Source organism: Aulonocara stuartgranti (assembly GCF_965226115.1).
Source record: "Aulonocara stuartgranti genome assembly, chromosome: 11".
In the NCBI taxonomy this organism is placed as follows: domain Eukaryota; kingdom Metazoa; phylum Chordata; class Actinopteri; order Cichliformes; family Cichlidae; genus Aulonocara; species Aulonocara stuartgranti.
In genome coordinates, this window is record NC_138947.1 from 30,699,682 (window position 1) to 30,727,333 (window position 27,652).

General features: G+C 40.9%; 1 protein-coding gene across 1 annotated transcript; it reads right to left on the reverse strand.

Annotated features, from left to right (window-relative positions):
- Positions 1–823: 823 nt before the first annotated feature.
- LOC309717628 (uncharacterized protein) lies at positions 824–27,652 on the reverse strand. The gene is made up of 11 exons (XM_082552342.1): positions 27,481–27,652; positions 26,806–26,968; positions 26,557–26,628; positions 26,383–26,459; positions 25,649–25,749; positions 22,571–22,687; positions 20,359–20,433; positions 7,058–7,196; positions 1,515–1,597; positions 1,274–1,370; positions 824–1,165 (listed from the first exon to the last, which is right to left on the reverse strand). The coding sequence occupies exons 1-11, from the start codon at positions 27,538–27,540 to the stop codon at positions 998–1,000; spliced, it is 1,152 nt and encodes a 383-aa protein (XP_082408468.1). The 5' UTR covers positions 27,541–27,652; the 3' UTR covers positions 824–997.

Consider the following 27,652-nt stretch of genomic DNA (forward strand, 5'->3'; position numbering starts at 1 on the left):
TTTGTAAATGAGGGAACATTACTGAAAGCAGTATTACGAAATGGGGACTGTGCATATAATTATTTGTAACCCCATTGGGAATTTAAAAACAAAAAGAGAAAAAAAAAAAAGCAAGTTGTACAAGAATTAAGTTTATTGCTGACGAACAAGATGGGTTGGGAGGTCAGTGGGGGATACTGATGTAAAATGATCATTCCAATGTCCTGATTATGGGAGAAAATGTTTCTTAAAACGTTGTTGCTATGCATGTATATGGATGGAATTAAATTCCAGATCTGTTGGAAATTTTTATTTTGATGTGGTGTCATAATTAAACTTAAATCCTCAGGATAAACCAGTGCTTTCTGGTGTTTCTTTCACATGAATCTATACCAGAAAATAAGATCACTGCAGTGTTATACAAACAAACAAACAAACACTTATATATATATATATATATATATAAAGATTTATTTTTGAAAAACATTTGCAGTTTTAAAAAAAAAGTCCAAAAAACAGGAGGTCAGCTATATGCGAGTAACAAAATGAAGTGATGCAGCAGCGCAAGAGGACTCCATGTATCTTCCCTTGTGGCTATAACATGGCAGAATATTAAGACAGAACCAAGTGAGATTAAAAAAAAAAAGAAAAGGTGTCCGGTTGAGCGGTGACGTGTGTGTGGCCTTTGCATTGATAAGGAATAATGTATTAATTTTTTTGGTACTGGCCAATCAGGTGAAGAGCCTGAAATAACAACTTGAAAGATAAGATGAATCTAAGACAGGAAATACTTCATCACATTGAATACCCTCCAGTTATCTTCAATTAAAAAGCTTCCAATGAAGCAGAGCTCTGCAAAAAAGTGTGTTCTGAAATTGACTGCTTGATGAACCTTAGCAGACGTGTAGACAATCGTTCCAGATTGCTGCAAAGAAATGTTTAAAAAAAAAAAAAAAAGTAACTTGATTGTCTTATTACTCCATTCATGTCTGGGGTGTAGTTACATTTTGGACACGGGTCACTCGCTCTGCTGCTTGGCTTGTCGTTGGTTGACTAGCTTCCTCAGGTGCTGGCTGATGGCAGATGGCTTCTTGTAGATCATTCGCCGGTCTGCTCCTTTTATGTGAATGTGATTGGCCGACGGGTAGGAATCCTCCAGAAACCTCTTTTGAAGCTTCGCTACCATCTGGTGCATGGGGAATATGATTTACCATGTTATTAGAGCATTGTTCAGTCACTGTACCAGACCTAATGATGCAGCATGAAGTTGTGCAGTTACAGTAAAGGCACTCACTCGGTTTAGGTGTTCTGGCATTTGCATGTCAAAGGAGTCCCCCGTGAGCACGCTCACTGATGTCCTGCTGGAGAGGGGCTTAAACTTTGTTATGTCCCTTTGAAAGAAAAAAAGAAAAAAAAAAACAGAATAATAATTTTGTTTAATATTTTTGAAGTTCACTTTGAATTCCACATGCAAATGTGCAAAACCATCCAGAAAAATCTGGGGGGGGGAGAGCGTCTACATATCTTTACCATACCTTACTTGAGCTGCACTTTCATTCAGAAAGTAATGCTCATCGACAGCAGCACTTTGGTGCGCAGGGTTACTTTGTAGGTATTTCTGTAGGAACAGAAAAAAAACCCATGAAAGATCAATACAGGCTAACAAAAACAAAGAATTTCCACAGTTATCAGAAATGTACGGCAGCCCTGAGAGGTCAAATGGACTCCAACTTAAGAAAACACCAACAAATAGAAAAACGCTGCCAAAGCACATAAAACACACACACAAACACAGTGGAAATGGAAAAAAAACAGAGAAGGAATAAAGTGAAGGTTTGCACTGAGGCACGCTTAAAAGTTCAGAGAGTTCATCGATGTTGTGAGGGAGAAAAGGGCAATGGGAGTTTTAAAATCACGTTTTCCTAACATATTGTGGCTACATCTTCGCTGTTTACTGTTAACTTTTCGGTTCTGCACTTTCGTCACGTTATCATCTCCCCAAAAACTTCAGTTGTGTTTTGTGAGCTTTTGCAGCATTTTTCTCTTTGCTGGTGTTTTCTTAAGTTGGAGCGTTTGACCTCTCAGGGCCACCGTACAAAAGAGAACACAAACAAAAAACACGGTCGCTGATGGTCACTATTTAACAAAAACTAAACTAACCATTCAGGTAGATGCGTGCAAACATCCACCGTATCCTTGTTAACCTCATCAAAACTGCACAGGTGAAACATTCTCTCCCCGTTTGAGACTGAAAGCATTTAGTTACTCCAGCCAAACACAGATCTGAACAGACCGTTGATTTCCTCTCAGGCACGCAATAAAAATGGGCAGCACAAGTATCTGATCAACTCTGACATTGGCCAACTTGTGATGGCAAAGAAACTGGGTGATAACATCTGCAATTGTCGCCATGTTGTTCCAGTTTACCTGCCAAAAGTTGCCCAAAGAAGGACAACCTGTGAAACCGGCAGCATGGTCTCAATCAACCGAGGCTCACTGATGTGCAGCAATGTGTGGCTTGTGTGGTTAAATACCACTGCTGAAAGCTCCTATAGAGGGTGCATCTACACTCAACAAAAATATAAACGCAACACCTTTGTTACTGCTCACATTCCCCATGGGATGGACGTAGAGACCTAAAATTCATTCCAGATACACAATATAACCATCCCTCCCAAACAGTGGTCACAAATCAGTCCAAATGTGTGGTAGTGGGCACATCTGCTATATTGAGATAATCCATCCCACCTCACAGGTGTGCCACATCAGGATGCTGATCTGACATCATGAGTAGTGCACAGGTGTACCTCAGACTGCCCACAACAAAAGGCCACCCTGGAATGTGCAGTTTTTTGCGCTATTGGGGGTCTGGGGACCCAGAACCGGTCAGTATCTGGTGTGACCACCATTTGCCTCATGCAGTGCAACACATCGTCGCATGGAGTCTATCAGATTGTCAATTGTGGCCTGTGGAATGTTGGTCCACTCCACTTCAATGGCTGTGCGAGGTTGTTGGATATTCGTGGGAACTGGTACACGCTGTCGTATACGCCGGTCAAGCACATCCCGAACATGCTCAATGGGTGACATGTCCGGTGAGTATGCTGGCCATGCAAGAACTGGGACATTCTCAGCTGCCATCTGCCCTGAACAATGTGAACCATGATTCATCCGTGAAGCGCACACCTCTCCAACGTGCCAGACGCCATCGAATGTGAGCATTTGCCCACACAAGTCTGTTACGGCGACGAGCTGGAGTCAGGTCAAGACCCCAATGAGGACGACGGGCATGCAGTTGAGCGTCCCTGAGACGGTTTCTGACAGTTTGTGCAGAAATTGTTTGGTTGTGCAAACCAATTGTTCCAGCAGCTGTCTGGGTGGCTGGTCTCAGACGATCTTGGAGGTGAACCTGCTGGATGTGGAGGTCCTGGGCTGGTGTGGTTACACGAGGTCTGCGGTTGTGAGGCCGGTTGGATGTGCTGCCATATTCTCTGAAACGCCTGTGGAGACGGCTTATGGTTGAGAAATGAACATTCAATGCACGGGCGACAGATCTGGTTGACATTCCTGCTGTCAGCATGCCAATTGCACGCTCCCTCATTGCTTGTGGCATCTGTGGCATTTTGCTGTGAGACAAAACTGCACATTCCAGGGTGGCCTTTTGTTGTGGGCAGTCTGAGGTACACCTGTGCACTACTCATGATGTCAGATCAGCATCCTGCTGTGGCACACCTGTGAGGTGGGATGGATTATCTCAATATAGCAGATGTGCCCACTACCACACATTTGGACTGATTTGTGACCACTGTTTGGGAGGGATGGTTATATTGTGTATCTGGAATGAATTTTAGGTCTCTACGTCCATCCCATGGGGAATGGGAGCAGTAACAAAGGTGTTGCGTTTATATTTTTGTTGAGTGTATGAATCGGACAGACCTTAAATGAAGAAACGTGAGATTAACAGAAGACCTAGTTTGTTGTGATGAATCGCATTAAAAAAAATTATTTATACATAAAAAGTTCTGTGCAAATTATAAGACACTAAAAGTAAATATCCTTTCGAGAACTCATGTCACTAATGTGCGAACTAATGTTTGTAAAAATACTGTACACTTCACTTCATACAAAGTGCACTTTACAGATAAAAACTAAACCAAACTTCCTGCCTGTGTTTTGCCTTTCACATAATTTTTCACATCAGTTGCAGGACTCCCTATTCTTCCTGTGTTCTTTCTGAATCAATGTTTGGAGTCTTTGTGGTGCTAGTTGATGAATATGATGGGATTGATTTAGGGCTGCACGATTAATCGTTAGAAAATCGCGATCTCGATTCATACTTATGTGCGATCTCATTTCCAAATGACAACGATTTAAAAAAAAAGAAAAAGAAAAAAAAAAGACGACGACGATTGTACCGCACTTTGATCCGGGACGTACTCTGCATGAAAACAAGCGCTCACTCTTCCTGCTCAACAAATGACAAGGGCGGAGCCTTATACCACGTGACACAGAAGCTGTGCCGTGTGATGCTAAAATTAGCAGGGAAAAAACAGCGGAGAGCACGTCAGGGATGACGAGAAAGTGACAGGAGAAAATCCGTCCCGGTCAACCACCCAAACACCAATAACGGGAACCTTATACAGCGCTTCCCTATACACGTCGAACTCAAAGAAATTACGGAGGCTATCACTTATCACCTGACCAAAGATATGGCTCCCATCAACACTGTGCAAAACGAGGGATTTAGGAAAATGATCAACACCCTAGACAAACGCTACACAGTGCCGTCCCGCAACTATTTTTCTATTGTTGCACTACCTGCTCTATACACGCAGTGTCGAGCAACGGTGGAGACGGAATTTCAAGCAGTACAACATTTTGCGGCAACAACAAAACGTGAGGCATTTGTTGTTTTTATGTTTGTTTATTGTTTTTATGTTCAGTTTCAACTGTTACGAAGTTGATGTGCAGTTAATAAGTGCAATAAATATTTATACTGGAAAAGAAAATCGTGAGAGAATCGTGATCTCAATTCTAAGCCAAAAAATCGTGATTCTCATTTTATGCAAAATCGTGCAGCCCTAGATTGATTGGAGTTGCATGATGGAAAAAAATTCTGAAGAGTCTTTAGAATAACTTTTGCACAGTAAAAGTAAAAAATAAATAAATAAATAAATGTGCAGGTACCCATACCCGCTGATGGGTAATTGAGCAATCCCAATTAAAGAATTAACAAGTCAATTTTGGGGGCATGTGAATAACCTTATTCCACAGTCACCTTTTTTACCCGTCTTCACATGCCTCTAATCCCATATCAACTCATACAAACCTTTTATGTTTGTCTAAAAACCCAAGATCCTTGGACAAACAGCTCCATGCACAATGCAATGTCTTTCAGTGAGAACAAAAACGCCCCCAACTTCTTTCTTTCCGCCACAGAAAAATTATATTAGCAGAATAATTTGTAAAAGATGGGAAAAGTAGTAATAACGTTTTCTATAGTAAGCCGATCTGAATGCAGTGAAGGCAGTGTCCATCTCATTCAGCAGAGCAGCTCAGAGAAGGAACAAACTGATAACACTTCTGAAATCTGTCTCTTGTTCTCAGGTTGAAAAAAGTTCACCGCGCTTCAGAATTCACGGGAATTTGCAAAATTGAGCAGAACTCGCCTTAACTTCATCTGTCACCTGCACGCAATGAAACCAGACACCCTTTGGTGCTTTCATCACTGCGGCAAACAATTCGGGTCCAGTTCAATTAAGCAGCGGTTACATGTACATGCCCTTGAGAAATGGAATGCATGCTATATTGAGTCCGGTGTGTATGTGTGTGTGAGTCTCTGTGTGTACATTATAACCTTCACTAGCCCGTCTAAAAAACCTTTTTCTGTCCTTGGAGAATTCAAGCACAATGATGTCCTTATCTCCTTGGCAACAACTGTAACACTTGAAAAGCTGAAATAGGTCCCTCATCACTGCTGCCATCAAATCGTGGGTGGCTGGCAGCAGAGAACAAGGCGTCTTAACGAACTGTTCTCATTCATCCCCTAGCATACGTCACTGCATCGCACAGACAACTGCAGGAGACGAGTGAGCAGATGTTAGAAAAATGTCACTCAAAGTTCATTAAAGGGTTTAAAAAAAAAAAAAAAAGGAAGCAGGAATTAACTTCTCTCTAATAGTCTGTCTCTAATGTCCCTGACATGACTGTCACGGCCTTTGTTTTTCTGCTAATACAGGCATCAGTGTGTAGAGAGCATTTCTCCGTGCTTTTAAAGATACTGGCTTGTTGTTGTTCATCATCGAAATCCATTACTACCCCCGAGCCTCTGATGTTTTTCAATAGGACGTGGAAATGACTACAGGACTTCATGACAGGCAGAAGTGCCACAGCTGTATGTGTGATTCACAGACAAATCTGAGTATGGATGAATGCAAAATAACCCCTCCTCTATAGGGGAAAAAAACTCATCTGCAATACACAGCAAAAGACGCTTGTAGCTTTTATTAACAGCGTCTTCCTCACTCACCGTATGACCTGTCAAAAGGCCAGGTTTTACAATATAGCAGGCATCACGAGATGCAGGATATCACGCATGAGCTCCAGGAGACGGGTTCAATTTTGGTTTATTTAAAATGTCTCGTGTCATATCATGCCAAATTCACAGTCTCTGACATTATGAAGACAAACGCTCCTGCTATCATCACCCACTCGCATCTCTGCTGAGGAGGAGACGCGATTGTTCTCGCATTAGCGCCATCCTGTGGCTGCACGGGAAAAGGTGAGAGGGAAAAGATTTGAATGCCTGAAAGATATCAATTTTTACTGCTGATTTTAATTCAGTTAAAAGAACACGTGCTATAGATGAAAAAGGAGGAGGGGGAAAACTGTATTCAGCCTACAAAGATGGCATGTTATGATAGTACTTCTGTACCCTGACCATTAGTTACATACTCCCAAATCCCTTTAAAGTCACACCGGACTCGCTGTGTCACATTCACACAAGATTTCAGTGTTTTAATGTTGAGGACGTGCTTCACTGTAGACGCATGTACACTGTATAGTGTGTCAGCCTGACCTGTCGCTGAATGACCTCTTCTGAGACATTCTCGCCTTTCACAGTCGGTTCAATGGCCCCCAGTATGATCAGCATGCGGCTCAGCCCCGTGGCCGCTGAAAACTGCTTGGCTTGGAATGAAGGCACCACCTTACCATACCTGAAAAAAATGACAAGACCTTGAGCAGGAGAACAGCTACGTCTTTTTAAAGTCCTGTGGTAACAGCGTGACAGTAACCGTTAAAATAGTGTCATGTTTCTGTCCTCCTCATGAACCCAGATTTAATATCCAATTGGGAATGTTTAGCTCGCGTATTTGCTAAATGCTACATGACATTAGTTAGCTAGCTTGTTGTAGTAATGTCAGTTCATCGCAGATTATCACATAAAGCAACCGCTTTCTCATGTTAGAAACAATGTTAAAGAGATATGTACAATTTGAAATTCTGTGTTGTGTTCTGTTTAAGTTGGCTTTTTTCTTTGTTCTGTGTTTTTTCTTCTGGGAAAAGGACAAAAGAGCAAAACGAAAAATGATTCAAAAGTTCTTACAGTTGCAGTTAAGGCACTCTGTCAATAAAACAAGCTATAAGCTACATGCTCTGAACTATAACACAGGTAAGATAAGAAAACTGAATCATGTTTGTGAATAAATGTAATTAACAATTTACAACAGTCACACTTTAAATGAGCGGTCATCCTCAGAGACCTAATCTTCACAGCTGTAAATGAGTGAGATGGTCTTAAACCGTGAAGCAGCACGCTAAGGCTCTGAATGGTGCCATGATTGAGAAAGGCCACACGTAACAACTCCAGCGATGTCACACATACTATTTGCTTTTCCTCAAGTCTTTTTCAACCATGAATCTTAAAATTTGTCTTTGAAAACATTTGCCTGGGGAATGAGAAATACCGTTTTTTTTTTTCTTTTTTAGCAGGTGATAGAAGTAGAGCTGCAGGATTTTGTAACTCAGGAGCCCCAATCGGTTTCGGCTCACTGGTGCTCTGAATTGACTGGTTTCAGCCTGCAGAGCCCAATCAATAGTGCCACTCGCCACTGCTGCCGCTATTGCCGTGCCCCGCACCCTGCCCCTACATAGAGCACGCACACTGCAGATCTGTACCCCTGCACGGAGAGACACTCCTACCTGTTTCAGTCTGATCTGGATCCGATTTCAGCACTGTTATAGCCCTATCTGTTCCAACATCTGAAACAACTGTGAACAGGTTCTATACATTTTCAGCCCCTGTGTTACACCCAGCTAAGGAACGGTTAAACACTTAAGTATTGATCATTTTACAAATGGAATAATTGGTTTGGGGATTTAAAAAAAATAACAGAAATTGTTAATTTTTCAACTGCAAAATATTAAATTATTAAAACAAAGAATAAAAAAAACAAACAAAAGGGCAAATCCAGGTATTCAAGAATGTATGACTATCATATATTTCATGTGTCCTCAAAATAGGCTGGAGCAAAGTAGACCAATCACTGAAAAAAGGCATTCTTAGATTGGCAGAAAATGCACAAATCTCATTCATTAGGTCAAATGCATGTGAATTTAGCTCCCTATGGCTACAAAAGAACTACAATTTGAATTTCATCTGAAATTCTAATTTGGCCAGCACTTAATGTGTGGTTATATGCTTCCCAGCCACTGCAGGGTGACCAATTGGATTCTTTGAGTCCTTTGGCTATTGCAATTTTGGCTTGTAAACCAGGATCAGATATGAAAACAACAACAACAACAAGTCACTACAATACAGCAACAACTTGTAAATCACAAGATAGCAGGGCCGTAAAGTATAACCCTGCTTTACCTGTATAAAATTAACATCATCTTGTATTTAGTAAGAGTTTAAACTAGCAAGAGAGACCATAATCTGATCAGGAAAATGTCTATTGAGTATTATTGTACAAATATTTAAGGAGAAGGGTCGTTTTCTTTTATGCTGCAGTACACTGAAGGCTGAAGCAAGAAAATTACTGTCATCACATCCAATGAATTTGCTGTCTTGCTGCATCTGAAACACTTGCTTCGAAGTTGAGGGTCTGTGACCGCTCACGGTCCGATTCTGCACTTAGAAAGACTTTGGAGCATCAAGGTGATGAAGTCATCATTTCAGTGTGCATGTAAAGCAAGAAGGTTCTAATCCACCAGCTGGGTGGAGCCATTCCGTGTGTCCTTGTGTTTGCATGGGTTCTCTCCACGTGCTCTAGCTTCCTCCCACAGTCCAAAGACAATCAGTTAGTGGCTTAATTGGTGGCCGCAGGTGTGAATGTGAGTGTGAATGGTTGACCGTCTCTCTGTGTTAGCCCTGTGACAGACGGGTTACCTGCCCAGGGTGTACATTGCCTCTTGGCCTGTGACAGCTGGAAGTCGAACCCCTGACCTAAAGTTCCAAACATCGTGTAGTGTTACCCCCCTACATACACACACGCTCTTACACAACCTAACAAAGCCACTAGAATGGCTTTAGACTCTTGACATTTTTGACCTCAGATAAATCAAAAATGTCATCAGCTCTTTTCCACAAACTTACCAATACTTGAATTATAATAGCACAAGGCAGCATTGCTTCAAAGAAACTGCACTTCACAACATGTAGGTTTCCCTTCCATTATCCTGCTCACATCATATCACCAACACAAACATGCACCTTTCATGTGTAAACGAACCCATCTGACCTGTTGTTGATATGCGGTACCCAAAGAACTGTAGCTTGGCATATCGAGCTCTGCTCCAGCAAAGCACATCACCGCTGATTGGTCAGACAAAGCTGATAAATAACAGCAGAGAAAGCACGATCAGCTGCCACCAGCAGCTGTGTAAAGATAACACATCTGCCATATTCATGGTGGAAGAAACGCACCCTTCAGGTCAATAATGGATACAGACAGAGGGAGAAAAGAAACTACTGCTCTAATTCTCAGTCTTCAGTAGACAGAGAAAACTTTTCAAATCAGACCTCCGGAGAGTGACATTTTGACATTTTCATCTCCCTTTCCACAGTTTTCCCCTGAAGTCATTCTGGCACCACAATTTAGAACTGACTCTTCGACCTGGCTCTTAAGGGACTTCTCATTCTCTGCACATTTTCCACCTGTCACCCTTTTCTTGCCCCTTGGTTCCAAAAATAAAGGGGGGGGGGGGGGGTGGAAAAAAAATCTCCCTATCAGCCTTCCAATTCGAATCTGGTCAAATCATTGCTGGGTCTGGCATTGAACATTATTTCAAGGATTCTCCAGCCACCTGTCCTATTCCCTCCTCTTTTTTCCATTTTTAATTCTGCCCCCGAGTGAGGATTATGCGAAGCAAGGCATGCGTGTCAAAGGGAAATTTAGTGGGTAAAGACAGCCAAGATTGGCGGGATGAATTAAACAGATAACGGGAGGAGACGAAGTGGGGGAACCATGTAGAGCAAAACGCCTCACCGATGTTGGTCATTTCAGAGGGGCTCTTTTTTTTTTTTTCTCCCTTCTCCCCACAGGAGCGAGGAGGCAATATCTAAATTAATAAAGTGATGAAATGAGTTTGTGCCGTGGACTTTCTGCTGTTTGACTTTCCCATCTGGATTAGTGCAGGCTGAATGGACGCTCTGTTACTTTTGTTACAACTGCGCAATTCACTGTCGGAATTTGGCCCAATAGTGATAAGGCTCCCCTCCTCCTCCTCATTACCATCTCATTTCATATGCAGGGCCTCTGTTACCTGAGAGCCTGCTCACACACAAAACACGAACTATTACACGAGCTTCTGCCAACTATTACAATGAGCACAGAACATTTAAACACGGACTATTACAGAGGGCTCACCTAACTATTACGCCGAAGGAAGATTTCTTAAGAAAAAAAAAATGGTAGAGACCATTAGAAAAAGGCAGGCGTATAAACGTGGACGTGATGGGGCCTTTATCTCTGACTCTTTCAGTGTAGATTAATCAGCCCAGCCTGAATAAACTGTCCTTTTGTATATATTTTGTATGCATCCAAAAAATTTACTAAAACATGGAAATAATATAGAAAATCTAACATTTGATGAAAAACGAGCCAGTACAGGAAGTGCTACTCCTTCAAGGACAGGAAAAAAGTAAGACCTCAGCCCAGTGACATTTTGCCACTTCTTACGTTGTATTTGCGACACATTAAAAAACGAGTGAGGTAACCTTTACATTTTAACCCGACCTTTATAAAACAGGCATGCTCCTTGTGTTGTGCAGCACTACTCACATTCAAACTGTTTCCAACATACTTCAGTACATAGAAATGAATCACACCTGGACATTTCTACCTTTAACATTCAACATTCGGCTTTTATGTTTGATTCTTATAATGTTTTATCATCTTTTACAGCAAACCTGGACAGTATTTACACTGCCTCACTAGTTCAACCTTTTTCCATAATAGATTGAAATAATTTTTCACTGGAAAATTCTACACACAATGCCCCATAATGAGAAAAAAGTTTGCTGGAAATGTATTAACGATTTAAAATAGAAATATGACATGCACATAAATATTCACACACCATGCCATGACAAAATTCTCTGGTCTCATCAAACACAGATTGAACACTTTGACCTGAATGATGAGCGTCGTGTCTTGTGGAAACAAGGCGCTGCTTATCATCTGGCCAACATCATCCTTACAGTAAAGTGTGATGGTGGCAGCATCATGGAGCTAGTCAGGGTTGAGGGAAAGATGATGTACAAAGACAACCTTGATGATAACTCTGGATCTCAGACTGGGGCAAAGGTTCTAACAGGACACCAACCCTAAACATGCAGCCAACATAACAAAGAAGTGACCTCTCTGTGAATGTCCTTAAGTGGCCCAGCCAGAGCCCAGACTTAAACCTGATTGAAAAACTCTGGAGAGATCTCAAAATAGTTGTGCACTGACACTCCCCCATCCAGGCTGATGAGAGAGTCTGCAAAGAAGAATAAGAGAAACTGCCAAAAAATAAATAAAAATAGGTGAGCAGAGCTCGTAGCATCATATTTAGAAAGACCTGAGGCTGTAATTGCTGCAACAAAGTACTGAACAAAGGTTATTGATACTGATGTACTGTTTTATATTTTGAAAACATTTGCAAGAACTTCAACCAAACCTTTCCAGTTTGTGTTACGAGGTCTCGTGTGCAGAATTTTAAAGTGAAAAGAAAATTAGATCTATGTTGGAATAAGGCTGTAACATGACTAAATGTTAAACAAGTGAAGTGCTATGAATACTCTCTGGACATACTACACGTTAAAAGAGAGTACACTAGCTTTAGGAAGGTAGGAAATACAACATAAGGATCGGCAGATGTTCACTGACAAAGTAAAAGAATTCCAGCTAGATTTTCTGTTGCTAACCAATTTCATATTAAAGTCCCTTAGCTCCACTTAAATGTGTGTTTTTCCAGAGACATTAGAGCGGGAGAGACAGCACTCAGCAAACACTAATGTATGGGAGAGCTCTTTGAGCCCAAAGAGACAATTAACAACAGCGCAGGGAAAAATCTGAGCATGCAGGCAAACAGCAGAGATTCACGACACTTTCAACGATGTGCTGGCAGATATTTTTACTCATTATTGTTTTAAAGGTGTAGGTCAGAGCACTTACAGTTATTCTCATCTTACTGCATCCATAATGGAAAACTGAGTATGAGATGCTGATTCTGTCCATACTCTGTTTTCAGAACAACTTGTAGAGTTTTTTTTAAATATTTTTTATATCTTGATTTTTTTCCCCCCAAATCAGATTTGGCTAGTGATTCTATACATGCAGCTTTGTTGTTATTGTTGTTTATTTCCAGTGCCATTAAGCTCTAAAATTCAAAACGTTCATTTAAATACTGGATTCAATAACTATACAAATAAGTGCCCAGGGGCATTACCAAGATGGTTGCCAGGTTCTGTGACATCCTACTTTTCATTTTGAACGTTTCACCTTTTCTAATGAATAACATATAACAATAATAAAAACACTGTCTTCAATCAGTCCTCAATAGCCATGATTTCCTTCCAGCTCTGGAAGCCAGTTCATCTCACTTGATTACCAACCCATCATTTGTACGAGACGCACTTTGAAACCTCGCAAGCAAAACATTTTCTTAAGTGTTAAGAATCCTTCCAAACAGGAAATAAGAGCATAATAACTTGGAATAATTGTCTAAATTAAAAGGAAAAGTTAAACACAGACATGTAATACTGAGCACAACCACAAGGTGCCAGTGTTGCACCACGGTCAGTTCCCTGCCTCCTCCTCCCTGCATCAATACTATAGGTTACACTGGGGTAAATACACAGGGGCCGGGACAGCCCTGTTTCATTAGCGCAGCATAACAGCAATAGTTACGCTTACAGTGGTTCTAATTACAATTAACTGGCATTCCTGACTCATCGGGGATTCAGTGAACAGCTGAGTCAGGGAAAGACAGCAGGAAGCTCTTGCCACAGTGGGAGCCATTTCAGAACCACAGTGTGATTCATAATGAATGACACACTTATGAAGCAATGGATGAGAACCCATGCTGTATATGTGAAGAAACTGTGTTGTGTAACTTGACTAGCCTTATTATCATGTGACAAAACATACCCCAAGACATATTTCCTCATATTAAATATAGTCTCTACTCCCTTCCCTTGCTCCCACCATACAGCAGCCCGGGGCTGGGTGGTTGCTGCCAATCTCAGCAGAGGATCCCCGAGGAGGTTTTAGAGCAGGGCTGTTCTCCAGTGAGTTATTGAACGCAAACTGACGCTGAAAGCGAATGGGCTCTGAGGGGGCAAGTGGGCATGTCGTCACTGCTGCTGCTGTTTACCAACGAAGGATAAAGGAGACAGGGAGCAAGAGAGCTCAGAGATTACATAACGCCACTTAAAGTATTAAATTACTGCTGTAGCAATCTGAGTATAATTGGAAGGTTTAAATATCACAATAAGGGAAGGGACCATACAGAAGTAGGGGGGAGGAGAGAAAATTCTGTTACGCCTGTAAATTTATCCACTAACGAAGTACAGGGTGGACGGGATGGAAACACTTGGACTGAACCTGTCTGGCTTATAAATCACGCCAGCAGCAGCTGTGAGCGGCCGAAGGGTCGTCAATCAAAACGACAGTCATACGCTGCCCGTCATGCAGAGCAGGCTCCAGGTGAGCTGCGAAACGTGTCTAACTGCTGCACAACGCAGCACGCTGTGCGGCCAGCAGCGTGTGATGTGCAAATATAGAGTACGTGCATGCATAAATGTTTGTGTTATCATGACTCGGAGTCTGTCTGTGTCCGTGCTTTGTGGAGAATATTAATGAGCAGCGGGATGATGAATGGTGCACAAAGTGTCATTTTCACTTTGGGACTCTTAACTCACTCAGGGTTAGATCCAGGCCCACTGCCACAGCTGTCAGGCCCACAGTGAGACACTCTACAGAACAACCTCCTTCATCTTCCTCTTTACATGCATCATGTATTCTAATTTACAGCAACAGAATGCACTGAAAATATGCTGGATTTATACAGCACGCGCACATAAACTTGTTGGGACGGTCTCAGATGGAATTCTTCTGTTCTAAACATGATAATAGATTCAAACACCAAAAACTAAAAACACACCTAATAATTAGAAACACTTAAAAGACCTGAGATTGAGAGGAAAGGGATAAAGAGATGTTCAAGCAGTGCTCCTCTGAGGACTGAGTTACACTAAACACAGTAATAGTACATTAAAACGGAGCGTCTGTCAGTCAATCAGCATTCATTAGAAGGACCATCCCATTAGACAAGACCACTCCCCTCCGTTTCTGCTCTCTGAGCAAATATATTCCCAATGGCTTAAATTAGTTTTATATCACACGTGTGCACGCCTGGCTGCAGAAGACAGGAGTGTGTAAAACCACAGCAAAACTCTTGCTTTAAATGCAGCATTGTTAGTGTAATTGTTTTGGTACTTAACACCAACCAATCTGTCTCATTCCAGCTGGAATCTCTGATCATTAAATGGCCATCTAGAGAGTCAGGGCAGTCTGACTGTCAGCACAGTTTTCATCCATCATTACAGAGCGAGAGAAAGAGAGGAAATGAGAAAAAACAGACAACATGGACGAACGAGAGGACTGTAACCGAGGCAGAGTTTGTACATTCGGTCTTTCTCAAAGAAATGCTTGCTCAGCAAGAAAATGTATGAGGAGTTAAAAAGAGAAGAATCACCATTTAGATTCTTTACAGATACAATACTTGATTCATAAAACAAAAGAACCAATTTCCTAGTCGAGTGTTTGGATTAAGCTGAAAAAAAAAACAAAGCAAAAGGAATGACATGATTGATGGAATAACCTGAGATTGCTCAGAGTGAACTACTAATCACCAGGCTAAAAACGGACGCCAATCAAGTTCAAACTGAACAAAGTCATAGACTGGGGAAAGTTAAGAGACGTAGATAAGAGCTCGAAGCATCTTAGTGAATTCCTGTAGATCAAGGATCAGGAAGTCATCATGAAAAAAAATGGGAACACACTACTGTTTATGAATGACTGAGAAAGAAAAGATTTGAACTTTTACCTGCCTTGTTGTGTTTTGTTGGATGTGTCTTGTGGTGTGTGTGAGCACATGAAGGACAAATTCTTAGAAACCGTGTTGCTGAAACGGCTACAGGAAGTTTGAACTTGAACTCGACGCTAGAGCAAAGGGCAGTTATGCTGTAAGCGGCTACGCTTGGCTCTTTGTAAGAGAAACTTTGGTGGCTCATCTTAATGTAATAATATTAAAATCAGGATGCCAGTGGAATTAAACTATAAGCTATTAGACATCTTTAAAAGAAAAGTTTAAAAATTGCTCATCTGAATATTTGTAGCCTTCAAAATAAGCTGCAAGAATTAAGTGCTGTGCGATCTGAAAATGCTTAACGTATTATTTACCTATAAATACACCAGTAGTTGATATCGAGGTAAGATTACAGGGATTTGGTATATACAGAGAGGATTGGAATAAATATAGAGAAGGTATATTGAAAAAATACTGACTCATTTGGAATTAGATGGCAGTAACACATCTGAAAAAATTAGGACGGCAGCAACAAATGGCTGGAAAAGTAAGTTGTACTAAAAGAAAACATCTCGCAACTAATTACTTTAATTGGCAACATGTCAGTCACACGACTGGGTAGCAAAAGAACATCTTAGAGAGGTCAGTTTCATTAACTGCAAAAAAGCATATCTCTAAAATTGTGGAACAATTTCAGAACGGTTTTCTTTGAATATCGCTTCATTGACAGGATATAATATCATCAAAAGATTCAGAAAATCTGGAGAAATCTCAAGGCTGAAAAATGAATACTGAGTGCCCATGATCTTAATGCCCTGACACAGCACTGGATTAAAAATGGGCATGATTATGTCATGGAGATCACTACATGGGATCACATCACTGTCAGTAAACGTTCAGTATTCAGACCAATCAGTCATGTAATGCTGCTGTTATGGATTAAATAAAAAATAAAAGATTATCTGATTTTTTTTCAGTCTATGAAAAAAAGCCTTTATATTCAAAGTCCAGATAAAGCAAGACCAAAGCCTCAGAAATGCATTTCACACTCCAATCTATTAACATGCTCACACAAACAGATACTGAGAGATTGGTTTAAATTAAAGAAATAAGGCTCCTTTTTCAAGTGGAAAGACGAAAATGATTCTCTGCTCACACTGGTGAAACAAAAACGGACGGTGCCGAGTGACCCCGACCCGTGGCCGGCTTTTGTGCCGAATGCAATTTGTCCAGACGTACGCCGAGGCTTCTCCTAATCTCAATGATAGACCCTCTGCTTGAAATTTCATCAGGCGGTATTATCTATGCTCGCAAGCAAAGCGACACATGCTGCGATGTTTGCAGCCCAAAATCCCAAGTAAGAAAGCTGACCCTTTACAACAAGTGTGCAAAAGCAAACGCCTACACGCGCACGAACACACACACATGGCATTCTCAGGAGATGGGGCCGATTCATTTTGTAGGATGTAACAGAACTAATTTTGGGAGAGAGCCTCTGTTAATGAGCTGGTCTTTGATGTGTAAATCCTCCAGTCCCAGAGCAAAGCTGATACGGTCTCCCCACAATCCTGCTCAGGTGCAGTCCTGCTCCCTCCTGCATTACTTATCATGTCCACCAAATAATATAAGACGTCATACAGCTAATAAATCTACATCGAAGACAGAGAAGACATGCAAGTTTGTGAAACAAACAAGGTAAAACAAGGAAAATGATGAAGTAACGCAAGAATGTCAGTGGTGTGGTGACGCTGGCGTGAGCGGACTGGTGCTGAACATGCTTTGGGTCTTCGTGCAGTTTCCCTCATTCCTACATAGTCATCCATGGAAATCAAAGCGCAGATGATGGAGCTGTTTTTTTAAACTGACTAAATGTAAGTCTTTGGAGAAGCAATATATAAATGAAATCAGCCATAGAGTAATTGGATCGTTGCTGCCGTGTCATGTACCCAGTGAAATGAATGCCTATTAATCAGAGGATAATTGAACACATACCCCTGATAAATGGTGCTGCTCCACTTTGAGTCCCGTACAAATTAGGCCATTTTCAGGGATCCATTTCTTATCTGCCTTCACTCATCCTTATACAGGCTGTGGCCTAATACTGGCAGACAGAGCTGTGGTTGCAACATTTCTTAGGAACAACTAAATAACCTTCCTTTCACCACTGATTTTACCATCCTGTTATTTACATTCTTATGCCATACGCAGTCCTTTACGTCTGCATCTGTTCTAACTGATTTGCCTCTCCTTGCATCCTTTATTAATTATATCTGTACAAAGATATACGAGCAGAATTTTTGCACAGGAAACGAAGATGTGATAAACATGTTTATTTGCCAATTTAAAACCTTTAATGGTAACTTGTGGTTCTCCAAAGCTCAGTATCAGGCTAGTTTATTTTATGCTAAACCAATGTAGTCCCTCAAAATGATTATTTTTGTACGATACAAATTAATTTTATTGGGGCATAAATCTAGAATTACTTTTGGATAACTGTGAATAATTACAAGCGAGTTTGATTTCTAATAAGGCCAGAATTTAATTAAGATTTAACTAATCAACTCTGGTGAAAAAAATAAATAAATAAAAAAAATGTTATTTTTATAAAGCTCATTTCTATTCAGTTATGTTAATGAAAGCGTGTCTAAAGTATAAAATTATGGTGGAAACAATTTATACCAAAGCAACTCTACCACAGTACTCGTAAAAAATCATGGACTTCTTTAATCAAGCTTCAGTGTACACCAATCATCCACATCTGATCACCTCACACAGCTCAACGCTCTGCTGGGAACTTTTTACACTCATAATTCAATTTTGGCAACTGTCAAATCTTTTCATCGCTCCATCAGACTTTTTCTTACTGACTTTCAGTCCAGTTTAGTAATGAGGCCTTTTTTCCTTGTTTCACTTCCTTAAGAATGCAACCTAGGTCTCGAATGAAGTCGAGAGGAGACCGGGCCTTTGCAACCGTGGCACCCAGACTCTGGAATAACCTCCCTGTACATATTCGTACTGCCGAGTCTATCCAGTCTTTTAAATCACGTCTTAAAACTTATCTTTTTACTTTGGCCTTTGATTCTAACTAGTTGGCTGTTTTAGCTTATTGTGTTGTTACCTATTGTTTGTTGTCCTGTTTTATTGTTTGTTTTAATTGTCTCGTGTTTTTACTGACTGTGAAGCACTATGGTCAACACTGTTGTTTTAATATGTGCTATATAAATAAATTTTGATTTGATGATTTGATTTGAAGAATAGCTTCCTGACAGCCACTGAGACCATTTCTGATGAAGCTTCAGTAAACAATAGAAAGATCAACTGAACATCCAAATGAATATCTCAAGGGCTGTGTCATGTCTTTGCTGTATTTTCTTCTATTTCTTAAGTACACAACATTTAGGTTCTGCAGATGGCCCGACATTTCTTTTGTCCTATACTTGTCCAGTTTCCTCATTATTTTAAGGACACACTGCACACCATGGAAAGATAAGCTGAGTTTTCAGCGAATAGTTCTTTGGGAATCACTGATTGCAAACAGACAGTCTTAATGTTGTTCAAAAATGTTCGAAATGCAAAAAAATGATGCGTTTTACAACAAGCTGGTGTATAGGCTGTTGGGTTCTGTGTTGTCTATTATGTGGACACACCACGCTGGTTCACTCCTTTAGTTAGAACCATTCAATTATGCTTGAATGACCCATTGGTCCATCTGAAGTAGCTTAACAAACAAAAAAATATTTTTTAAATATATTTAATATTTGACTCTGACTGAAATGGTCGGATTTAAGGGTTGGACTGTGAGTGAGTGAAAAAGCAGCCAACGTCTAAAGAAAATCTCAGAGACCTTCAGAAAGTCTGAAGAACTATTGTTCAAGACCACGTAAAGAAAACAAAATGCACATAAATATAAATACATTTCAAATCATTTACCAATGAAACAATAATGTCTCTCAGGTTTTGAGCATGAAATTCTGTTTTGTACCTGGTGACAACAAATACACTAAAACTGCACTCTAGAGGTTTGTTTATCACGTAGCCATCCCAGTGGCAAAACTGTACATCTGATTAATTCTAATCTCTTCAGCAGAGAAATACCTTTTAATAGCTTCACTCCATGCTCCGTACTTGTAAACAAACACAGTTAGCACTGCATACCTGGTACCAACAGTCCTGCTCTGAACTCTTGCTTATCATTAATAACAACCAACCCCCCACTTAACACCTCGCGTATGATAATTAATGCATAATGAGATATATGCTGTGACACTGACTTGACATATATCGCTCGGAGGATTAAAGCAGAGCTATTCCACTGTCTGTCACTCAGTTCCGACCACCACCACAACCCCGGCTTCCCCCTCATCTGTTCCCTGCTCAAGTGAGTGCAATCAGCTAATGAGTTTCTGTGGCCTCCAATTAATCATGCTAATGAGCCCCACCCATTAAAAATAATCAACTGTTCTTGCCATAAATGCCAGTAAGGGAAGAGTTTGACTCGCTAGCGCCTCTGCCTCCCTTCCCCTCATGCTAATCCTCTTTTTTCTTGATACAGTTCCCTTTTTTTCACCTCTTCCCTGCCTCTCGCTTTTTTATCTGCCTCCTCTCTGCCCCTCAGAGCTGTTATCATCCTTCTCGCTCCCTTTTCCACGCTCCTCTTTTCTCAATCTTCTTTCCCACTCTACATCCCTTCCCAGTTTTTGCTTCTTCGACATGTTTCCATCTTCTCTCTCTCTCCTTTGCATCTTTACTTTTTTTTCTTCTTCCGACTCAGTCCTCTGAAGCCTTCCACTACAAACTCACCAGTACTCCTTCCACTTGTCCTCTTCAAAAATGTCCTCTGGGATGGGATCAATCAGCACCAGGTCTGACACTTGCCTGAGGACAACAAGAGGACACACACACACAGTCGGATGAAGAACGACTCATTGACTACTCTTGTCCACTTTACCCTCCTGGCCTGGGAAGTAATGAGCTTGAGATGGATGGCGCCATCTCATTTGTCTTCCTGGAGATTTGTCCCCACAGACAGATGACCACACGCATACACCAGATCCCGAGGTAATATTTCCATTTGGAAAGGTGTCATCCACTCACCACTTCTTAATTTTCTCCCTTAACAGCAGCAACATTGTGCCTGATTGAATCCTAAATCTTTCATCCCTGGTACGGGCTGCTTGTCACGTTAATCACCTCGTTGTCTCTGAAAAGGGTGAGTCATGTGAGATGATGGGACCGTATACTGGGATATATTTTAACATGCGAGGTCAAGAACTCCTAAATGTCTATCAACCAATTTTAAAATGAGCTTTCTTTAAATTTTGCTGAGGACATGAAGGACTCTTAAATAGTAACACACATTTTATTTTTGTCTTATCTTTAGCATGACATTCATTACCACCAGCGCTGTACTTTAAGTCAGTTACTCACACAGTAGGCTGGTGGTGTAGTATGTCTTAATCCACAGTATACAGTCGTCTCTAACATATAGCATGGACAAAGTTGAGGGACTTGCAAGATACAGATTAAAGTTATACATTTTCCAAGTTTTTATTTTGTGTCCCAGGACAAAAAGCTACAGAAGGTGTGATTTAATCAGCCGCTAAAATTCCCCAAAATAAGTCATATAAATTTGGCCGATATCCCCCTCAAGGACATCTTCTGCCACGCGTCCGGGCACTTTCCAAAGGAGCTGCTCCCTAGAAGCCCCTTTCGAACCATTTTCACTTTGAGGCCTACCCTGCAATTTCACCACGGACCTTAAACGTGGGCTTAAAGCAAACATCCAGCTTCCTTTAGAACTGCAAATTTAATTTAAATTTGTTCGATATCTCCAAATGTCACGCAAAAAGTGATAATGGCTGATGATGAGAGCTGGTTCTCCACAACCCTGAAATTTTCAGGCATGCAGTCTTACTTAAAAGATTTGACTGTATATATTCATCTTTGAAATTGCTGTTAGAAGAGATTTTATCATAAAATGATAGAGGCAATTTTGTGGATCAAACTAACAGCTGATGACAGAAAGCGGAGGCTTTTACAACAACACCAATTTTTACCCTCCTCTCCCCTCGCCCACCTCTGCTATCATCTACATTCATCATGGTCAATCATCTTCACAGATTGGGACCAAAACCATTCCAACCATCAGTAAAGAACCATGGCAGAAAGTGTTTTACATCACATTTAAACTACTGATGCTAATGTTAAGAAAGTTACCTACATGTGTCCATAATCAGGTTTCCTTTAAAGCTTTTTAAGAACACAATTCAATTAAATTCGTGTACCAATATACACAACTGACAACTGAGGGTTTTTACGTTTTTAGTTATCACGCTTCTTCATCTAAAACAGCAGCTGTGGTGAAAGTGGCCTGGAGATGCACAAGAAGATGATTTTGATCCGCAGACTGTTGAAATTTGCTATTAATGCCGCTTTCTTATGTTATGAAGCAAGTTCAACATAGCCAGGATTTCTTCATGTTAGCTGTGCACACTCATATAAAGGAGTGCTGCTGTCACTATAGCCTGTTCAATGCATTCAGGTCTACTCTCTCCCACTTATGGAGGAGATGTGGAAATCACTTCAGTTTGTGGCCAAATCAAAGTGAAATAAAGTCTGAATATTCCTTTCGACAAATAGCTTCCAAACAGACCGATCAATAGTGAAATGTGATTTTGGTTCCCAATTCATTTTGCAAAGTAAACTCTGTAGAAAATTGGTACCAAACACAATCAGGTACTTTCTTCTGCACCAATTGCATGACTGCATGTATAAAATGCATTCCTTCAGCAGAGAATTCATGTTGTACTTACAGATGATTTCATCCAAAAAACAACAAACTAAATCTAAAGTTTTTAAACAGACCATCCCGCTTCTCCATAATGTAATACTGGCATCACTGTGTTTAATCTGACCAAACTGATGTAACTCTGAGAAAACACTTAGTGGTGTGGGTGGAGGATTAGATGCCAATCCTCATCCAAAATCCTCAGTTTTGGTCTGCAGTACTTACACATCATGAATGTGGGTGTAGAATCTGCTGTTGAGTGCGCCAAGCTCAGAGCCCACCAGGATAAAGGGCCCGACTATCCCAGCAGCCCCCAGAAGCCGGTGCAGATCATCCACCATCCTGGAAGACAGCGACACTCGTGAGCTTCTGCACACAACCAGGATGCACCGCAAACTGGGCCACCATATCTGTTTAGCTAGGTGGCACTGCAGTAATGTCATTAATTTCTAATCTGCTTCCATTATTATTATTATATCAAGAGGCAAAAATAATCTAAATAAAGAATGTAAACAGTTTTTTAAAAAAATCAAATCAGCAGTATCTTTAGTTTTCTGATGTCTAATTTTCCAGATCTGGCACCAAAATAAACAGCACTGCTGAAAAACCCAAATGACAGCATAACGGAGGGGGACTGCTGGCTCGCTTCCACTGCAAAACACCGCAGGAAAAACAATCACCAGCAAACTTAAATCATCAGGGGGAGCATCATCATTACATGAGGCGCAGCGAGAGCCATCTGCTCGTCCCGGGTTTGTTGTGCTAATAAATCAAACCCAAGGTGTCACCCTGAAACGAAGAGATTTCACAAGACTCACAAGGTTAAGGTTAGGGAGTCATCACACCTCTTCAGATATTGAATCCCGGGAAATTGATTGCTTGCACCTCAAACAGGCAGCCGACCACTTCCCCCGGGCTGGACGCCAAACTAAACTAGACTGCTGACCGTCGGCAAATCACGGCTGCTCATTCCTTAGGCAGATTTAAGGCTCGACAAACGCATTACGATGTCAGAGAGAGGATGATTAGAGCCCAATCCTGTGGCTGCGTGACGCAGGGGAGGCCTGGAGTGTGTTCAGCAGGATGTGCACACATCAGTCTCCGGCTAGAACATTAATGAGAAGTCCCAAACAGCTACTTTATCAAAGTAATACTGATTCCCTGTGAATATTTACTCTGCTATGGCAAACGCACCGAGTGAAATCTGCGATGTTATTGTACTGGGGTCTTTGCTTTGTGTCACATCAAGGAAGCAAAATGTTTCTTTTTGGAAACAAAGAGTTAAATGTTCTGGAGAGTGGTTGCATAAATTGTTGTCTAAAAAGGTAAAACCATACCAAACAAACAAAATGCTTTATAAGGATTGTTCTCCTTCACTGCAAGAGACAAAAGAAGGCCCGTTTTTGCTCAGTGGTTAAAATTAATGCCTGACATTGCCTGTTGCCAAGAAACCTTTAAAGGGTTTTCTCTCAGTTTTTTAATAGATAGAAAAGTAGAATATTCCCCATTTTCTGTCTTTCTGTTTTCTTTGATTTACTCAGTAGATAATCATGTGAAAAAGAAAGTATACACAGGACAACTGTGCAGTCCAATGAAAAAGTAAACCCCATGATTCAACATCTTGTAGATCACAGTTCCAAAGAAGTCGGATGAATCGTGATTATTACAGACGAAGAAGATTATTAAAATTTAAGTTCAATTTGAGATTCATAATAGGGAAGAAAGGTGATTTTCAGCATGGCATGGTTGTTGATGATGACAGGTTTTTTTCGTCATAAAATGTTGACTGAGGGAGGAAGCTGCAGTGCCCACACAGACATGAGAAGAGAACATGACAACGCCACACAGAAAAGCCCCGGGGAAGATTTAAAACCAGGACTGAGGCGACAGTGCTAACCGGTCCGCTGGGTCAACAAAGTCAGCAGTGCTTGCTTATTCAAACCTAAAAAATAGACATAAATAAAAACATACCAAAGTGAAAGCAACCGCTCTCCTTTCATCTCAGACAGTGTTGTGTCATAACGCTCCTTGCCACAGTCTGCTATTGTTGCTGGAAGCGCGCTTGCCTCGCTTGTCTCTCTCCCATAGCTCCCAGTAGCTAGAGCTTGTCAAGCTGAGTGGCCAGCAGCTTCTTCTGTTTGTTTACTCATTGTGGGTAACACTCTTGTATAATGGGAAACTGATGGGAGGTTAGCGTGCTAGAAAAGCTGCCGCTGTCTCTGCTTTCACTCTGACTGAGATCAGTCACGAGCCTCATCATATCATCAAAACAGGTACGTTTTCTTCTACTGAGCACCTCGTCCAACGCGTGTGATGTAGAGCAGAGTAGTGCGAAAAGGTTTTAAATAACTCCTTTAGCATTTTAGCAAGAAGAGAAGATATCAACCGTGGGTTTATAATAAAACGGGCATTCAAAATCCCATATCACTTTCCGTCGTGCGCCGCTGAGAAACAATGACCTGACACCGATACAAACATTACACGAGGTCGCCATAGAAACTGAAAAGGTGCCATTAAACCAGGTATGTTCCACACAGATGCTGGCCTCCTGCAATCAGTATTACAGAAAATTCATCTTTTAAAGTTATACAAATTGAGTTTACAAATACAACAACAGCCTATATATGAGACAGGAGGCCCCGCAAGTGAAAAACAGCAGACTCATTCATTTAGAAAGAAAATTACAAGAATTTAAAAAGACAAATCCTAACTGTGACGCAGTTTTAAAGTGTAAAATTATTGCACAGCAGCAGGCATTAACACACATTTTAAATGTCACAAATATAGACTGCATATACAAGAATCTTGCAGCTACGATGAGGTCACCCACTGATTTGTAGACTATTGTTTTAAAGGCTTAAATATGGCATTTTGGCTATTTTATCTTTTTTATTTATTTATTTATTATTAAACAGATTGCTGGCCCTAACTGAAAAACAGGGGGAAAACAAGCCACTAGGTAAGCAATAAAGCAAGCCAAGCTTTATCATGTATTTTACTCTAAATGGGATAATAATCAACAATCAACATCCTGCTATATTAAATATGACTTGAGACTAGAGGTTGTGACCTCAAACTGATCAGGAAAATGTTTCGTGATGTAATAATTCAAGTGAGAGGTGGAGCACGTTCTCATAAACTTCTATATTACCTGATGTGTTTCACAACCAGAGTTGTCTCTCCCATCACCTACTACAAATAGTGCAGGTTTAGTGCATTTCTGTATTGCGTATGTCTGTCTTCTACATGCCGTCTATAGTTACAACCGCTCAGAGTGACGGTCTCATAAAACAGCACGCTCACCGTCCAGTCGTTGACATGTCCCAAACCTTCTCTGTTCCCGTGGTTTCATTCTGCATCAGCCGCTTGCTGAAGCCCAGGCCCATTCTGTCGTATGTACACACCTGAGCAGCGTGACAAACAAGGACAGCGAGAAGATTTTTTTTTCAGTCACACCAAGCTCACCTTACAGAACAGTCCAGACCTGCCTTATTGCGTTCAAGCGCTTTAAAAATGCATGATGGCTGAGTAGCCCTAAAAAGATCCAGATACAAGCGTAAACATTGCTCTGTATGTTTGTTTTTCTTGTTGTTGCTTATGCAGTCTTTTTTCACTTTATGTGTCAGGCCCTTCCGCAACATGGCTATGACTTCATCTGGGTCACATTTCAGACAAACAACATGGGGCAGGCTGTCAGCCTGGACTTTCTGCCGGCAGAAAGACCAGGCTGACAGAGGCTGGCAGAGATACTGCAAGGGCTGTCCCAGCACGACCCAAACAACAAAAACACAGCCACATTTGTAGTCGCAGATTCTGGGGGAAGTTCACCATGGTGGTCAGAGGGAAAGCCAGTGTGACTGCTGACTGACTGACTCTCAATGTACAGCATATGGCAAAAATGACTAATCTAGATCTATTTAATTCAGATATTTAGAGATATTAAATTCAGTCATATTAATAAAATGCTATAACATTTCACAGTATCATTCAGAACGACACCCATTTAATTCTGTAATGTGAGTGAGTCAAACCCCCACCTTTGTCAGCGATGCAACATTCTCTTGAACGTGAAACCAAACATCTGAGGACATTCCAGTTGGTGCATCCAGTATAACTACAGGAAAACAGACTGATCAGGCAGAGCTTAGCTAAAAAACAGAGCCATGTGCCAGAAAAAACTAATTGAAAACAAAATACAGGCAGCTTATTACCAACTGGTTTTCCTCGTCCTTTACACAAAAGATGCATCTTTTGACCCAAACCAACATCAACAATCTGGCCATCTGGATGTAAGACATGGGGAAAAAACTGAATCAAAGATTAGGCTTCGCTGAGTGCTTCTCATTCAGCTTTGAGAACTTCATAACTGTTTAAATTACGCAATTAATAAGTAATGACATTACATTTTGCAGAAAAACATAAAATTGATGTTGGCAACAACGACTTTAAGATGAGTGAACCTTTAGGCAAGAGCATCTGTGCTTCTCTCTGAAGGGAGGCGTAGTTGAGGAACGGAGGGACGAGGATGATCACAAGCAAACACTTCCCAATGTTGACGAGCACGGAGCTGTAAGACACACTGCCTTTGACTTCAGCTTGGCTGGGCCGTCTTTGATCCGGAACCTCATTTATGCAAAAAAGAAAATGTAACGTTGACTGCACACTCACTTCTACATCTCGATTTATAATTAAACACTGAAATGTTTCAAAAGTGTGGAGGTTGGATTTTATTAACCTCAGTCGTAGAGTCAGGCCCAAAAGTGTTACTGCTTAGATCGTTTATTCATTCTTTTTTATTTTCCTTTTCTCTTTTTTTGAGGATCGCTTGCCAATGATTCGTTTGAAAGTAAAATATTCATTAGATAACCCGTAAGTAAGCCGTAAACAAACAAACAAAGCTGTAAATAGTGCAGTTTTGTTTAAGGGGTTTGGCTCCTCTTCTCTTTGGACAAAATAATGGAAAGCTGACAGAAACTGGTTCATGCTCCAAACCACTGTAAGAGCAAATAAATATAAATATCACCAGCAGACATCTACCTAACCGAAACACACGTTAGCTTGTAGACTCAGTCAGCTAATACTCGCCAGCAGAACTGTCACCTGTAGCCACAAACAGCTTGCTATCGTTACGTTACCTTATTATTAGCAACGGCAGGTTCATTGCCTGATGACGGAGCTTCAGCTCTCCTACGCATTCTGAATGAATGAACTTATTACCAAATGTTGTAATATTCACACTACATGCACAAATGTATTGAATGAATGAAATCAATACAGCAATAGCCTGACTTCCTGGACGGCTTACAG

Bases quoted from the DNA above. Each gene is read 5' to 3' on its own strand.
- LOC309717628 (XM_082552342.1), bottom strand. From the start codon at position 27,540: ATGCGTAGGAGAGCTGAAGCTCCGTCATCAGGCAATGAACCTGCCGTT. The intron at 7,197-20,358 runs GTGAGTTTGTAG...CATTTTTTTCAG, and splicing joins GACAAGTGGAAGGAGTACTG to GTATGGTAAGGTGGTGCCTT. The intron at 1,166-1,273 runs GTGAGTGCCTTT...CCCATGCACCAG, and splicing joins TGCCAGAACACCTAAACCGA to ATGGTAGCGAAGCTTCAAAA.